General features: G+C 43.6%; 1 protein-coding gene across 1 annotated transcript in view; it reads right to left on the bottom strand.

The window, feature by feature from the left end:
* Positions 1–17,814, bottom strand: part of SLC12A8 (solute carrier family 12 member 8) — a 116,964-nt gene that overhangs the window by 41,656 nt on the left and 57,494 nt on the right. Inside the window, 2 exon segments of the mRNA XM_032594586.1 lie at positions 291–378; positions 15,415–15,528. Coding sequence (XP_032450477.1) covers positions 291–378; positions 15,415–15,528 — 202 coding nt within the window.

Raw genomic sequence — 17,814 nt, 5'->3', positions numbered from 1 at the left:
CCCCAAGTTCAAAATGGAAGTGGGGGAGGAGGAGGGGCAGGAGGCTGAGGAGAAAGGAAAGAAAGGATTCCTCCTCCTCCCGCATTCCCAGGCAGGGGGTATGAAAGGGCAAGCGTCTGAACCCACCAGACGTGAATTTTCCAGCCCGCTGAGTGTTAAAAGGAGAACTGGAATATGAAATAGATTGGCCACAGTTGGGGCACTCTCAGAACAAAAGGGGCAATCCCCTCTTTTGCCTGGGGTTTTCTCTCCCTCTATCCAGCTGATTGCCATGAGGGGAACTTACTTACGAGATGCCAACAGCTGCTATGGAGCCCAGGGGGATGCTGGCAGCGGGCTCCCTGAGGTCACCCCCCATGTTGAAACCAGCCATGACTCCTGAAAGACACCCAGACAGGGGAGAGGGGTGAGCAGCGAACTCCACTCCATGAATCGCCTTCTCTTCATCAGGGCCCTCTCCTGGAAGCTATCCCACGGCAAGCCCTTCCATCTGCAGTTCTGGCAACTGAGCTTCTCAATCTCCCCTGGCAACTAGGGAGGCATCCGTGGGGCATGAATGGGACCTTTGTGGATTGGATGATGCTTGGGAGGAAAGCCCTGCTGGCCACAAAAGCATCTTATGGTGCAGTGCAAAGTAATGAGGGTGAGTGAGGCAGCTGGCAGGCTGCACAAAGGTCCTGTGGCCACATACTGAGCTCTGCCTCTACCCACCCGCCCCCCCCCCCCCGCCAATTCCCTGGGGAGACTCAGCCTTAGCAAAGCACCTGCTTTCCCCTCTTCAGCAGAGTTCCTTGCTTCTGCTTCCCACTGACTACACTGGGGTTCAGGTGTCCTGGGGGGCAGGTTGCATTCAACAGCCAGAGCCAGAGACCAAAGGGCTCTAAGCAAGTTCTAAAGAACAATCCTGAGAACAGTCTAAAGAACTGAGTCACAAACTCCTCTTCATTATTGCTTCTATTCCCCAACCACACTCATGAGAAGTCATAAATTAGTCATGATGGGGAGGGAGGGCAGTGTGGGATGGGGAGGGGGGACATCGCCTCTGTCCATGCTCACACACAGAAGAATGCAACAGATGATGTGTTCTGAACATCAAAAGTAGGTCCAGCCCACAAGTGCTCTATAAGTCCTGGTCAGGAAAGTTTCACAGAGGGGTGGGTGCATCTCCAATGTGGCCTTGCAGGAAGATTTACATGGGCTTAGGGACAGAGCTGGGTCTAACCCCATCATTATGGATTTATGAACACTTTCAACCTGCCAGTGCCTGTGCTAATGCTCTCCATGCATTTTTTTTATTTTGCTTTATCCTCACAACAATCACATCAGAAAAGTAGAATTATTTCCCCCATTTTATAGAAAAGGAAACTAGTGATCAGAGAGGTTAATTAAAATAGCCGGAGGTCACACATTTAGTAAGTGGGAAAGCTAGGATTCAACCTCAGTCACTCTGACTCTGAAAATTATGCTCTTACCCACCCCCCACCCTCTATAATGCTTGTTGGGGGAGCTCAGGTGAAATGGAGTCAGGTGAAGGTATGGAACCAGGGAGCTAATGAGGGCCTATTTCAAAGGGTGCCCTGAATGGGGGCCCCACACTGGGACTGAACATGGGTTGACCAGCAATTAATTCCATGACTGGGACTTTATCCTCAGTAAATGGTCAAGGATATGAGATGTAGCCAAAAATGTTTATAAATGCTTGTCTATAATAGTGAAAATGAGAAGGAACCTAATGTCTACAAGTAAGGGATTCGTTCAATAAGTGATGATATGTCTTTCAGTAAATACCAGGGCTCTGCGTTATCAGAGATATGTTGTGACATGGAAAGATATTCAAAAGCTATTGTTTCATTTTCAGACGCATATTAGAAAACATATATGGCATGATCCCATTGTTGTAAAAAAAAAAAAAAGGCAACAGATAAATTTATGCATAGGGAAAAAAAAAAGGAACCAGGACATGTTTTAAAAATGTTAACAATGTTATTTCTGGGTGATAGAAAACAGATCATTTTTTATATTATTGCTTATACATATATATATTTCTCAATTTTCTACAGTGATCATTTTGAAACTGGGGAAAACTAATTTTTAAAGGGCTTTTTGTTTTCAAACCACACATTAGGCACCTCTTCTTTCCTCCTGTTTCTCTTCTTCCCAAAATCTTATTAAAAGGGTAGGAAAGGGGGAAATGCATACACGCCTCTAAGAGGAGGATTGGGATGGGGCATCAGCCATAAGTAGACGAAAGGTTGCTACAGATGTCTGGAACACAGAGAACGGCGAAAATGACACAGAGTGAAAGGGAAGGAAAAGAAAGCCTTAGAAAACTTCTCTAGAGGATCTGAATAAACCCGAGGAAAACCAGGGCTGTTAGTGTGGATGTTTACACCCAAAGGAAGCCCTCTTCAAGAACTAGCTGTTCTCACAAATCTATTGCTGTCAAGTTGCCTGTGAAGGAAGAGCCCCTTTAGGGAAACAGACCTACACACACTACAGCCAGGAATCCATGCCAGCAACCAAAGATTGCCAGGGGTGTGATGAAAACCAGCAACAAATACACAAATACATGCATGATAAAAATAGAACAACCTGGGCTGGAATAAAAGTATAAATCAGGACACAGAAGAGAATTTTGAAGAAAATAGTAATGAGTAGCTCCAGACACACCCAAGAAGAATATTCTATCTATAAAGCAAGATGCAATGAAAAACAAAAATAGTGCAAGAACAAAAAAGAACTTTTGGAAATTACAGAAATGATCACTAAAATTAAAAATGCAGAAGATTTGAAAGATAAAGTAAGTATCCCAGAATTGAGAACAGAAAGATGAAGGGGTACAAAATTTGAGGAAAGAAGAGAAGAAATAGAGGAAATATCTTATAGCTACAACATCCAGCTAACAGGAGATGCAGAGAGAACAGAGAAAACACAAGAAATAACCAGATAAATAAGTGAGAAGTAAATAATAGATAACCAGAAGTAAATGTCTCCAAACTGGAGAAGACACGCGTCTACAGGTTGAAATATCCCATAAAGTAGACAACACAAAGATCAAAATATAAAAAGTCCATACCCAAATGCATCGTTGTGCAACTTCAGGAAAAACCCTAAATATTTCCAAAGGTAAAAACTGAACACTTATAAAGGAAAAAAATTAGACTTCTCTTTGGCAACAGTGAATGCTAGAAAACAATGGAGTACTGATTTTAAAATTCTGAGGAAAAATTATTTTGAAACGAGAATTTTAGCCAGATTACCAATTAAGTGAAAGCAAAGTTTAGTAGAGAAGAGCTCAAAAAACTGACCTCTCACATATCATTTCTGAGGAAGATACTAAAGCATGTACTCCAGCAAAATGAGGATGTAAACCATGAAGGAGGAAAACACAAGATTCTGTTTGACTCGGAAATGGAGTAGAGTCCCAGAATAACAGTTGTACCGCAGAGAAACCAGAAGATATTGAGCAGAAGGATTGAGGCCCCAAGAGAGAGGCCTCTGAATAGGAACTGGATTCAACACAATGAACAAACTGGACTAACAAACTGAATGATTTTAAGGACATGCTGACTGTATATTTTGGCAACAAGAGAAAAGAAAGCTTATTGAAACTCCAGGAAAAGGGAAGAAGAAAGTCCATGTCTAAATAGGATTCAAGCTAACATGTCATGACATGATTTTACACAACTGATAAAATGTAAGAACAAAGTAAGTCATTTGGCCACGATATTAGGAATATTCTCCCCTAAATGGCACAAGGACCTCATCAGAATCACAGCAAAGGAAATGGAATTCTAGCTGCTGCTTCACTCTTCAATGAACAACAGCTACATAGTCACAATAGGATATATGTTTACTGTTTTCTGACGTCTAAAAATTGACCTATAGACAAGCACAGAGGACATAACTCTAGTTACAAAATGGAATATGAATATTATCTACCTTGACAATATAAAAGTAAAGCTATGACTAACTGATATCAGGAACTAATTTTAAAAAGAGACAGAGAAAGAAGTAGAACACAAAAAGCACTAATAATTTCATCATAGTACTGTTGAAAAACAAAAATATAAGTCCCATGATCTTTCACTCAAGTCGGCTTAACTGTTACAAGCTTCAGTGCATTTAATAAAATACTTGAGGGGCGCCTTCAGTGGGTTAAACATCTGACTTCAGCTCAGGTCACAATCTCATGGTTTGTGAGTTCGAGTCCCCCATCGGGCAAGCTTGAGAACCACATTAGGTGAGCTTGAGCCCTGCATTGGGTGAGCTTGTGCCCCACTTCAGGTGAGCCCCACTTCTCTCTCTCCCCCTCTCTATCTCTGCCCCTTTCTCTCTAAAAAAAAGAAAAGAAAAGAAAAGAAAAGAAAAGAAAAGAAAAGAAAAGAAAGAAAGGAAGGAAAAGAAAACTTGAAAGATTCTAGCAATGAATCTAGCCTTTTGAGCTAGCCATTAAATTTGGTAGGTAAATAAGGAAAAGGCTAGTGAATATTTTTATACCAGTTGCAACTAATTTTAAGCTAATTCTAAACTTATTCTGTATCTTGTTATCATAAAGGAGAATTTCTAGTGTTTGCTAAAAAGAACAAAGAAATTTCTAATACTGAGCAGTTTGCCTTTGAAGTTACAAAGATTGTTGACTTGTAAACTTAAGACCAAAATGTTTTTTTAATAGATTTGAGCCTCTGTGTGTCTGTGTGTCTGTGTGTATATGAAACTGTGTCTGTTCACTTAAAGTTGTAGACTACAGTTTTCAGAGGATGTTGCCCATTCACCTGCTAATAATCAACTTGTTATGGCTTCCCTGATACTGCTCTAAAGCACAGATACATGGGCATTCACTTTCAAATGTCCTCTCTCTGAAACAGAGCTTTTCCTACTACTTTCTCTCTTTTTTATTTTTTTATGTTTATTTATTTTTTGAGAGAGAGAGAGAGAGAGAGCATGAGCAGGGGAGGAGCAGAGAGAGAGGGAGACACAGGATCCGAAGCAGGCTGTAGGCTTTCAGCTGTCAGCACAGAATCTGACGCGAGGCTCGAACCCACAAACTGTGAGATCATGACCTGAGCCGAAGTTAGCTACTACTCTTACTTTCTAATCTTATACTCTAATAAACTTTTGCCTGCTGCTAAAAAAAGAAAAAGGAAAGCACAAATACAAAAAGATTATACAGATTCCCTTACAATTAGGGATTCCCTTGAGATAAATGAAGTATTCCTTGTAAAAATATTTTACACATAAAAATAAATATGACTGTAATACATTAATCTTAAAACACAACACAGAATCTCAATTTCCCACACCAACAATAAAGAATGAAGGGATGTAGCCCAAAATTGATAAAATAACAGAGATTTAAGAATATTATTTAAAGTTAAAAAGTTAATTTAAGAAAAAAAGCAACGTTAACCATCAAAATTTAGGAAGTCAATGAAGGAGCATGTAAGTAAGCTAAACTCTATCTCTGAACACAGATTCAATAGATTATGTCTTTGATTCATCAAGTTACAGATTCAAGCTTATTGTTTGGTAAATATGCAGCTAGCTCCCAAAGTGCTAAAAATAATTAAAAGTGGTTGCTCCCATGGAGGGGTATCTGGGGTGGTAACGGGTAGAGTGGGACACTATTGCTTTATATTATAAGCACTTCTGTAGGATTTTCCTTTTTGTCATGTGTAGGTCTTATTTGTATCAAAAAAAGGATACCCACAACCTGCCTCACTCTGACCAGTGTTCCTGAGACCAGATCTGTCACGGAGGCTCTGTTCAAAGGCTACGGGCTCACAGCTCACTGCCAGAACTACCTGGTGTCAAGGGCATCCCTGGCCAAATATCCATGTTCACCTGACTCCCAGACCCCACTAACTTCATACACTAATACCAGCCCTTCCTGGACCTCCTAAATTCTGACCTCTGCAAAGGTTCCCACCTGTCACCAGGTTCCCTGGTAACTCACCTGCCTGGCCACATTGCCTCCCAACATCTACAGTGGCCTCCTCATTCTAGCTCCTAGCCCCTAGCAATTTTATGCCCATTCATTCAGCATTGTAAGATTACATACCACTAATTATTCTGCCACTTTAGTACCTCCTACAATTTGTCACATCATTTTGTGCACCTTCCATCAGATCATTTACAAAGACCCACAAGGACTCCACTGATATGTATGCTCTGTCTAGGAAAGTGATTGACTAAGCCTAATTGCTTCCTGCTTCCAACCAGGTTCTATATTCATAACAAAAGCCCTTTTCTTCACCCAGAATCCCTTACAGTCCATGACCCAACCTTTGATCACAGTTCTTGATAGCTGGCCTGGTGTGGGATGCCCTGGGATCCTGGTCAGTGGGAACAGAGAGGATAGACATGGACAAGGCCACCCTCAGGAACACAGACAGCCAGAAGTTGGCTTTTGAGACAAAACAGAGAAGCCAAAGGGTAGGTAGTCGGTAGGACAGACACAAAGCATCAACGACAGGGAAGTACCTGCTAGACAGGTCATTCCTGCCAGGCTACTGTAGTGATCTATGCACACCTGTTAGACTGGCTTGCACACTGACACTGTCACTTCCAGAATTTCACCCCTGCATGACTACACAATTCCCAAGCAGATGAGCACTAGTTCTGGTGAATTCGAAATTTCTCGCTTGCCAGCTGGATCTAGAAAAATTATTTTGAAAAAAAATTTTTTTCAACGTTTTTATTTATTTTTGGGACAGAGAGAGACAGAGCATGAACGGGGGAGGGGCAGAGAGAGAGGGAGACACAGAATCGGAAACAGGCTCCAGGCTCCGAGCCATCAGCCCAGAGCCTGACGCGGGGCTCGAACTCACGGACCGCGAGATCGTGACCTGGCTGAAGTCAGACGCTTAACCAACTGCGCCACCCAGGCGCCCCTAGAAAAATTATTTTGATTTAGTAATTTTTTGCCCATGCTTGTCAAGTATTGTAGAGATTCTCTAGTTTGGCTTTCTGTCTGCTTCTGCTACCATTTTAAGATATCACTGTTAATGTTAGAGCTGAATTTAGGGTGGGTGTAGAAGAACAAATACTATTTCCGAGAGCATTGGTGTCCAGATGTTTTACAGATATTAAAGGGAAAAAAAGCTTGGGAAAATCTTGATAAATAAGGTTAGAAAGTTTTTTACTGCTGGACTTACCAGTGCCTACAATATGCTAATTTTCATCATCCATCGCTAAGAAGAGAAATGTAACACAGCGTTTCCCAAAACTCACTTAACAATTCTACATTATTTTTTAAAGAAAAACTATTCATTACTAGTGTTCCATGGAAGACAGTTTGGGAAACACTTGTGTCCATTTTATAATTACTATTTAATCTTTATACTTTTCTTGGGAGGCTTCCTAAAACTGCTTAAAATGGCTACTTAGAATCAACAATTCTTAAAGCTAGAGGTGTCCTATAGGTTATCTACTCCTACCTCTTATTTTACATATGAGGAAACTGAGGCCCAAAGAGGAGAAGTGATTTTGCCCAAGTTTCAGGCTAACTGCAGTACTATCTTCAAGTTTCCTGATCTCAAGTCAGTGTTCTTTCCACTATGTAATACAGTTTCTTGATTTCTAACACCCATGCTTTTCTTGGATTTCCCTTTTATAACCAAGTAACTGTATGATTAATTTGGGGTTACCTCCCCCACAAGAAGGCTGAATTTATCAGTTATGATCAGCACTATACATTGGTTTACCCACAGGTACTTTCATCACCAGTTCCAAATCACTAGTCTGTGCCTGGACCAGGGCATTTCCCCTCCTGGTAGGTCTTAAACTGCCAGTTCCAGGAAGCAGTTAATTGCTTTACCTGAAACCACATTTCTCCCTGCATCAGGATGACAATGTAGTCTGTGCACATGTGACTTTGGTAAACAGCTTCCTTCATATGGTTTCCTTCATATGCCTTCTGATTTGGTCTTCCACCCTAGTTCTACAGACTTTTAGCATGTTTATTGTCTCAGCTTTTGTATATATGTGAGCTGGTGTTGGCCATCATCTTACCAGCTTAGGTTTATGAGGCTAAACATCCAGAGCCATCCATAGTCTCCTGGGCATTGACATTATGCCTATAGCTGGGGTGGGTGTCACCAGGTGAATATGGTGCTTGGGCTTAATGCCCCAGTTCAAATATCTGACCTAAAAACAGGCATGGATGGCTAGGGGAGGAACTCATCCCCTCTACATCTCAAAAATAAGCTGTGGTTAAAAGAACCAGTACTTCAAGTAACCACTTGCTTACAACATTTGCAAGACAATGGCCATGTCCTTTTGGAGGGTGGGGGGAGTCAACCACAGCACACACACTTCATTTGTTGCCTGCCATCACAATCCCACTCCCCACCCTACTTTCTTATTTGTTACTGAAAATGAGAATTCGTAAGGGGGAAAAAAGTCTAATAGTTTTTCTAGGCTTTTCTGGTTTCTGTTAGTTGTTCATCAAAGAACGACTCTTTCTCAAGGAGGTTCCAAGCTTCCTCCTGGGTGCTTTTCAACCCAAATCTGTGTTCTTAGAAACCTTTAATTTTCTCCTTCAGCTTTAGCTTAATTGTATCTCTGATGCCTATTTTCTTTCTTCTTTTAAGTTCATGAGTTTATTTTTCTCTATCATTAAGGCAGAAGATCCATGCACTAAAGTTCCCATGTCTTCTCTGCTGCCTTTTGTGCTGAAGGAAGCAGTCTGTTACTGTTTGGAGGCAGTGTGGCTCTGAGCCTCAGTTTCCTCGTCTACAAATGGGGATATGATTATTTATCTGACAGAACTGTTGTTAAAGTTAGAATGAGCATTTATAAGGCACTCAGCACAGTGCCTGGCACCTAGGAGGTGCTAAAGAAATGTCCACTCAGGAGAGACGGGCTCCGTCCCTCACTCAGAGATCCTTGGGTTCCTAAGGACCTTGGTGGTCTCTCCTTACCTTCCACCTGAACTCCAAACCTATTGGTTGGTTTTTCAGCTGTTCCCGAAGGAACCTTTCATCCCCTCTTGGCTCCATTCTCTGAGGCAGAACCTGTCAGGCCCCACCCTCTCGATGCCTTAGAGTTTCTGCTGAGACAGTGTCAAATAATGGAATGTTTAAATCCCAGGATTCAATTCAATTCAATTAAATGCCAGATTTGTTGGCTTCTGGGTCGGGGGCAGCTCCAGACAAGCGTGCATTCTCTCTTCCAGCATCCTCTCCAAAGTAGGTGGGAAGCAATGGGGTTCAGTACCTGGGGGAAATAACCTCTCTTTGTTATTGTTCCCTCATCCATAAAATGGAATAATAACAGAACCCATGGAAGGGTCCAGGTTCTATGGAGTCTGACACTTTAAAAACAACACAGACTCATGAATATGAAATTAAGAACAGGGCATAAGCAGGAGCTTACTCAACTGAGGGACCCTGAAGTCTAGGGTTCATTGCCTTCAGGGTAAATCTGTGCTTAATCGAAGCAGTGGGGCTGTGGTGGGGTTTAAGTGAAAGACTATATGTAAAGTGCTCAGCATAGCTCCACACGTAGTAGGCTATTATAATGCTAATGATTATTACAGATATTTATAACAATTTTGATAAAATTATATGTTAATTCCATAAATAAAATTATAAAAAGAAACATGACAATAATTATAAAGCTTCTTTTCTCTTGTTCCTATCCTACTCATCAGAATGCAGTGGAGTGAGCCCCACTCCAGCTTGTCCTTACTTGAGGCTCTCTCTTCCTTAAACCTGTGGACCCCATTCTCTGGGAGTTTCCATTTCCTAGTTCCTCCATGTACTGTGGTCCCTAATCCCTGGAGTGGCTGTGTGTGTGTGTGTGTGTGTGTGTGTGTGTGTGAGAGAGAGAGAGAGAGAGAGAGAGAGAGAGAAAGAGAGAGGGAAAGGGAGAGAGAGAGAGAGAGAGGGAGAGAGAGAGAGAGGGAAAGAGAGAGACAAAGAAACAGAGAGAGAAAAAGCATTCTGTGGGGTGGATATTTGTTTCTCAGGGCAAGTTTTGTTGTGTAGCTTGGAGAAGGAAAGTGCTTTAAGAAACAAAGCAAATGCAGAATCTACTCCAAGGTCCCAGCCCCACCCTGCAGCCAGTACTGCAGGGTGTGGTGGACTTTGGGGAGAAGGACAGAAGGACAAAAGGACATGCTTCATAAATCCAGAGAAGCCACTGAAACCTAGACTTCAGCTGCTCCCCTCAGGAAGTGTCCTGCCCTTGAGATAAAATATCTGAAGTAATTTAAATCATATGTCTGACTGGAGATGGGGACACAAGGTGGGGGGACTTTTGTTTGTTCTTCCAAACTCCTCTCTCCTCTCCACAGCCTGGAGGTTCTCTTGTTCCAGAAGAGGATGGCGTTGGAGGGAGCCCCAGCCATGACTCACTCAGAGCTAATCCTTGGCAAATCCGTCACCATGGAAACTGCCAATCATCCATGCTTTTCATAGCTTAACAGAACATCTGCCAGGGGAAAGCCAAGTGATACAAATTGTTCGTCCTGCCTACCGTGTTTACACTGGGGCCCCTGGAAAACAGTGAGAGAGCCAGAGAGGCAATGTTCCATAGCAGGATGGTGGCCCAACTCTGGTCACTAATTAGCCGGGTGACCTTTAGCAATCCTTCATAAGCCCCTCTGTGCTCCTCCTTCCCCAGCTGGTCACATAAAAGATCAGTCCTTCTCAACCTGGTTGGGCCAAGGGGCAGTGGGAGAGACGGGGAAGCCTATCTCCGGAGAAGCGTGAGGTAAAACAAAAGGCCTGTGTAGATAGTTTCTTCAATATTATAATTTTATATTTGGACTTTTACAAAACAATATTTTCATAATTTAAGCTGCAGAATATAAAGCTTTACTAATATTCTTAGGTAGCAATCTTTCTCAAAGGAAGGACAAATATACCCCTCTCTGGTCCAGAGAAGCATATCAGAATTTCTAGTGTAGGTGAGGGTTTCAGTATCATTATCAAAAGTGAATATGGATTAAAAAGAAAAAGTTGAGGGGCACCTGGGTGGTTCAGTTGGTTAAGCATCTGACTCTTGATTTCAGCTCAGGTCATGATCTCATGGTTTGTGAGACTGAGCCCTGCGTCGGGCTCCTCACTGTCAGTGCAGAGCCTGCTTGGGACTCTCTCTCTTTCTCTCTCTCTCTGCCCCTCCCCTACTCACGTTCACGCATGCTCTCTTTCTCTCTCTCTCGCTCAAAAGGAATAAATAAAACGAACGAGAAAGAAAGAAAGAAAGAAAGAAAGAAAGAAAGAAAGAAAGAAAGAAAGAAAGAGGAAGGAAGGAAGGAAGGAAGGAAGGAAGGAAGGAAGGAAGGAAGGAAGGGTGGAAGGAAGGAAGGAAGGAAGGAAGGAAGGAAGGAAGGAAGGAAGGGTGGAAAAAGGAAGAAAGAATTGAGAGCTGCTGAACTAGCAGATCTCAAATGTTAGTCCCGCTCAGACTCTGGGCCACTGTGTGGCTCTTCAAACCTCAGGCTGCTGCTAATTCCTTGCTGGAGGGAGAAGTACTGAAGAGGGGGGCACCACTCCCTGCCCCCCGTCAGACCAGGCATCCCCTCTCTTCTAAGACACAGGGCCTAGAGAGGCAAAGGAGGGGAAGTGTGGAGCAGCGTGGAGGGGGCCCAGCAGGGTCACACTATTGACACAAGCTCTTGTGGGTGCCTGAGGACACCCCCTGGAGTGCGGCCAGCCAAAGAGGTCCACAGCCCTGCCTCAGGTGTAACTGTGGCCCTGACACCCAGGCAGGGGTCCAAGGAAATGCTCAGGTGGGAAGTCTCTTGAAGGTGTGCTCTGCCTGTGTGGGGGAGGGAGGGCAAGTCAATATTTTCAAATGTCAACTTAAAAAAAAAATTTCCTCTATTCATTTCCCCCCTTGCATTTTCTGCCCATTCAAGAGGAAGTTGACATATATTTCATTGCCTTGAGGGAGATAACGTGCCAGAAGGAAGCAGAATTTGCCTGCAACCTGTTTTGGGTTCTGTTTCTCAAAAGCCTGAGCCCTTAGGAGATTTTTAGAGAAAAGAAACCGCAAAATAGGTGGGGGAAAGCATGGCAGGGGCGGGGGCGGGCAGTGGGGGGGGGCGTGGACATAGTTTGGTACATAGTTTGCTGGGTCCAGTGTAAATAAAAATATAAGATCCCTTGTTCAAAAATTATTAAGAGTTTTAGCAAAAGTAAATCATTACACCGAGCAGGGGGCCTTTCTGAGCGTGGGACCCAGTGGGAATGCATAGGTTCATGCCCATAAAGCTGGCCCTGGACAAAAGTGTCTGCCATATTATTACAGAAGATTGCCCCTGGAGCTGAAGGCAAGGAGATAAAGGCTCATAAGATCTGGAGCCGTGTGGATGTGCAACCCACTCCTGGTCAGCACAGCAGGAGCCCCATAAGACCCCTGGAAGGAGGGCCTGGAAAGTGCATAGGCTCTAAAGCATAGGGCTCCCTATGTACTTGAGCATGTACTTGAACAGATGTGCAGACAGGACATCTGGCTGTGTGTACAATGATGCAAAGCCAGACATGCCTTGGGACTTGGTAAGACCCTAAGACCCTGGAACAAGATGGCAGGGCAATGTAGAGGCATTGATGAATGACTGACATCCATTTTTAATCATCCTGGCAGAATGAAGACTGAGTCAGAGACTGACTCTTTTCATTTCATAAAAATGAAAGAGATGCATTACTTCTGGCACATCTGGATTTGTGGACCAAGATTCTACCTGCCACTCCTGAGGTCTAGCTCCAAGCTCACTTCTGTGGTCAGCCTGGGAGGTGGGGGTCAGGGCGGCGGGTCAGGTAGGAGACTGCTGTGGTGATCTATTGAGAGATGAGGCTTGGACCAGAGTGGTCAGGTGGTAGAGGTGGAAAGAAGTAGGAAGTAAAGGAGAAGTTCCTTTAGGAGGACTTGGAGGGTACTGGTGAGAAAGAGGACGTTATCATGAATAACTCCCCATTACTGGCGTGAGCAATTGTTTGGATGGAGATGCCATTTCCTGAGATCAAGAGTAAAGGAGAAGAACCAGTTGGGGGATGGGTGGGATGGGCTTGGTTCTGAACATGTTGGGTCTGAGATACCCAGTGGATGATGCCAGGTAAGCAACTAAGTATATGATATGAAGCTTAGAGAAATCTGGGCTAGAGGTACAAGTCTGGAAGTCATCAGTCTTGTGAGTGGTCATTGAACAGTAGGCATGGATGAGATTCTAAGGAAAACAGTAGAGAAAGAAGAGAAAAACCCCAAAATTTAATGGGCAGGCAGAAGAGGATGTACCCAAATAGGCAAGTCAGAGAGGCAGGGGGCAGACCAGGAGGTGCTACATCAGAGAAGGCAAGAGAAAAGGAGGAAGTGGAGGTTGCCAGTCAAATGCACTGAGAAACTAGAGATGATAGTTGAACTGAATAGCATGGCAGCCACTGAAGACTCTGGAAAGGCCATTTCAGTAGAGAGGCAGGCTCAGAATTCCAAAAGAAGAGCATGGACAAGGGCAACAGGAGGCAGGAAATGGAGACAGGAGCACAAAGCCCCAGTGCTTGATTGTGAAAAGCAGAGAAAACATGCATTGCTGGAGGCCAGAGTGGGATTCAGGAAAGCTGATTAAAGGCGATTAACATTGTTCATTTTTTTTCATTTGCACAGCTTTACTGAGGTGTAACTAATATACGATAAGCTGCACACGTTTAAAGTGTCATAATCTGGAAAGTTGTGACATAGGGATACACCTGTGAACCTATCACCACAGTCCAGAATAGTGTTTCATACCCCCAAATTTCCTTGTCCCTCCCTCCTGCTCCCCACACCCCTATTCCCCATCCACTGATCTCCCTTCTGTTACTATAGTCTGCATTTTCTAGAATTTTATATAAATGGAGTTTTGTATAATTTTATCTTTTAAAAAAAGTACTTGTTTTTGTCTGACTTCTTTCTTGCAGCACCATTAATTTTTTTTAATGTTTATTTTTGAGAGAGAGAGAGAGAGCGCAAGCAGGGGAGGGGCTCACAAGCAGGCTCCAGGCTCTGAGCTGTCAGCACACAACCCAATGCAGGGCTCGAACTCACGAACCGTAAGATCAGGACCTGACCTGAAGTGGGGCGCTTAACCAACTGAGCCACCCAGGTGCCCCGTGCAGCACTGTTATTTTGAGGTCCATCTGTATTGTTGCAGGTATCAATAGCTCATTCCTTTTTATTGTTGAGTAGTTTTACATGGATGGCTATACCATAATTTATCTGTCAGTTGATGAATATTTGAATTATTTCTAGTTCATGACTATTACAAATTAAACTGCTTTTAACAGTCATGCACAAGTCTTTACATGTTTTCACTTCTCTGCATCGGATAACCAGGAGGGAATGGCTGGGTGTATATTTAGGTTTCTTTCTTTTAAGCCTATATAGTACCTGGTATTCCCAGGCAGTTGCCCATCCACGCACTAACCAGGCACAGCCCTGCTTACCTTCCAAGATCAGACACATTTACGGTGCTATGGCCATAGACTGTTCAATTTTTAAGAAATCATCCTACTGTTTTCCAAAATGGTTGCACAGTGTATGAGAGTTCCAGTTTTTCCACATCCTTGCCAGCATTTGTCACGGGCAGCCTTTTAAAGTTTCAACATCTTAGTAGCTTCTCCTCCTTTTTCTATCCCTATGTTATTTGAGGAGAGGATCATGAGCAAGGAAATAGCCACATGAAGGCAGGCAGAGGGAAGAGGGGAGAAGGACACGGAGACAAGATCAGCCACACTCCAGGCCACTGATGCGGCCTGATCAAGAGTAAAATGCTTCTCTGAGTCTGTGCCATGGGACAAGTCCAGTCTCTAGCAAATGGTTATTTCTTATGATCATTCAGTCCACATGTTCGCTTACCACCTTCCGGGCCAAGGCCTGGAGCCTAAGACAAGATTTCTAGAGGGATCTCAGCTTTGTAATGCTCCTCCCTGGCCACTGTAGAGCAGAAAAATGGGGAAGGTAGGGCAGGGAGATTCATTCATTGTCCAAGGGTCCTGATCTCACCCACACCCAGTACAGGGAGAAGACAATGGCATTTCTCTGCCCCCTGGAGAAGACTCACAGGTTGGGGTAGGGAGGAGGGGAGTTTCTAGACCAAGTTTGCACCCATTCTGTGGTGGAAGGGGCAGCTTGCCCTGCTAAGGAATCCATCCTGCTCAGCCCTAAGAGAAATATGTCTCCTCTACTGACCGGGCCAAGAGGTTTCAATAGATAGGTATGGAGGGGAAGGAAGAATAAATAATGCTGGAGCCTTCAGGAATTATGGAGAAGTAAACTCTCTGTTAATAGCTTTTTAGGCAAAGCTAAGGCCATCTCTAAAGTCAGATAGACATCCTAGGAGCATATGCAGGCCATTTATAATACTGAGTTTTAGAAACCAAGCATTTATACCCCTAATGCAGGAGTGAAAAAGGATCCAAATTACTATACCTGTAGCCGCTGGGAAGAACACCCCAAAAACAGTGAAAAAAGACTCTCCGGGGCTGTAATCTGGCAGAGTGTTGTTCTGTAGCAGTTCTGGTGAATACCCAATAAAACCGTGCTCTGAAATAATACAAAGGAGAGCAAAATGAGTCAAGTGAGAAGATACAGCATGCAGGCTTCCCTAGATTACAGTCCTAGCTTATATAAATTTAAATATTAAAAGGTAGGGGTCTGAGGTGCCTGGGTGGCTCAGTTGGTTGAGCGTCTGATTCTTGATTTTGGCTCAGGTCATGATCCCAGGGTCATGGGATAGAGCCCAGGGTCAGGCTCTGCGCTGACAGCACAGGGCCTGCTTGAGATTCTCTCTCTCCCTCTCTCTCTACCCCTTCCCCGCTCTCTCTCTCTCTCAAAATACATAAATAAACTTAAAAAAAAAAAAAGGTAGGGGCGTGTCTGTGAGAGAAAGGAAAAGGAAGAAGTGTGACAGAATCGGCCTTAACACTTCCAGGGCTGGATTTTGTATGTCTTTATCTACAGATATAGGTAGATAAAATGACTTGAAGGAGAACAATAGTTACCTCTGGGAAAGGGAGCATTTTTTCCTTTTCTTCTTTTTTCTTTACAGATTTCCGTATAGTTGGAATCTCACTGAGCGTGTATCTATGTATTTTCTGTTAATTGAAAAAATTAAGCTACCTTCCCTCTTCAAAAACCTCTCCACGGGTCCCTGTTAGCTGCAGAATATAGTCCAAACTCCTTAAGATGAATATCAAAGCCCTCTACAACCAGGCAACATGCCACCATTTCCTGCCTTTCCTCTGCCCAGAAGTCACAAAAATGACTCTCCCCAAGAACACCAGTAATACCCATTCCTGTGTCCCTGCCTTCCAGACCCTTCTCCCACATCTCTAAGCATCAATGCCACGCTCACTTTTTTTTCTTTTTATGTTTATTGATTTGTGAGAGGGGGGAGGGACATAGGGAGAGGAGGATAGAGGATGTGAAGCAGATTCTGCACTGACAGCAGAGAGCCTGATGAGGGGCTCAAACTCATGAACTGTGAGATCATGACCTGAGCCATAGTCTGATGCTCAACTGACAGAGCCACTTAGGTGCCCCACTGCCATGCTCACTCTTTTTTTTTTTTTTAATTTTTTTAAATGTTTATTTATTTTTGAGAGAGAAAGAGAGACTGAGTATGAGTGGGGAAGGGGCAGAGAGAGGGAGAGGGAGACACAGAATCCGAAGCAGGCTCCAGGCTCTGAGCTGTCAGCACAGAGCCCGATGCACGGCTCGAACTCACAAACTGCAAGATCATGACCTGAGCCGAAGTCGGATGCTTAACCGACTGAGCCACCCAGGCGCCCCGCCATGCTCACTTAAAGCCCATCTCAAATGCTACTTCCTTTGGCTTTTACATCAACTCCTGATCAGAATCAATTCCTCCTAAGTGCCCTCATACTGTGACTGGCCATATTAGATCTTACCCCAACTAGACTCCTTGGGGCGAGAAACCCAGTCTCACAAATGTCTGCCCTCAAGAGTCAAGCACTGTGCCTGTCACACGAGAGGTAGGTGGCAAATATGGGTCACATTAAGAAGAATCTTTCTTTTAGATCTTGGCTATGGGCACATCTCGAATCCATGCTTTCACTTTGACTTGTTCATAGGCTGCTTTTTAGCAAGAACATCTCAGATCCGAGTTCTTCAAAGCATTTTAAACATTTGTACACTGACTTCAATAAAATTTTTCAGGTGGTTTTAAGCCTATTTTGTTTCTTTGTCAAAGGAGGTCACTTTGAAGAGCATCTGTGACATGTTAGTGGGCTGGGGAAGTTTAAGATCCAGATCAAGTATTCTTAGGCTCAGGAACATCCAGGATATCCAGCCTCTGCTTTTGAATCTCATCTCTGAGAATGAGTTAGTTTGTTCCTGTTAACTATAGCCTAAGAGAAGCCAGTCCTGCCCTCCTTCCCTCAACCCCCACAACCACATAGGATGGGCGTCTAGCCACCACTCCAGCCGACCCCTGGAGCTGTGGTGACAGAATTTCCTGCCCGACTGTCCTCCACCTACCTCAGGGCTTAGCTTCCCCCTGGGCCTCAATCCACAAAAGAGCTCCTGCTCACTCATGAGCCCAGTGAGATCACCAGCGCTTTTCACAGCTTCCAAGATTCATAACTTAATAGGAAAAATATTTAAAAAAAAAATAATAAAATGAAAGCTCAGTGAAGCACAAGGGACCCTTGGGAGTCCGGTCAGGACTTAAAATCACTGTCGATTGCTTTCTTCTGCCTGAATGCGGAATTTGTCCTGAGACATTAAATCCCAAGTACTGTGCAACATTTCTGAATGGTTTGGCATCTTCACAGCTGGTCTTCCCCTCATTAACAAAAAAGCAATAAT

The sequence above is a fragment of the Lynx canadensis genome, chromosome C2 (assembly GCF_007474595.2).
Source record: "Lynx canadensis isolate LIC74 chromosome C2, mLynCan4.pri.v2, whole genome shotgun sequence".
NCBI classification, from domain to species: domain Eukaryota; kingdom Metazoa; phylum Chordata; class Mammalia; order Carnivora; family Felidae; genus Lynx; species Lynx canadensis.
Note: the sequence above shows the minus strand (reverse complement) of the source record. Positions and strands in the feature narration are given on the sequence as shown.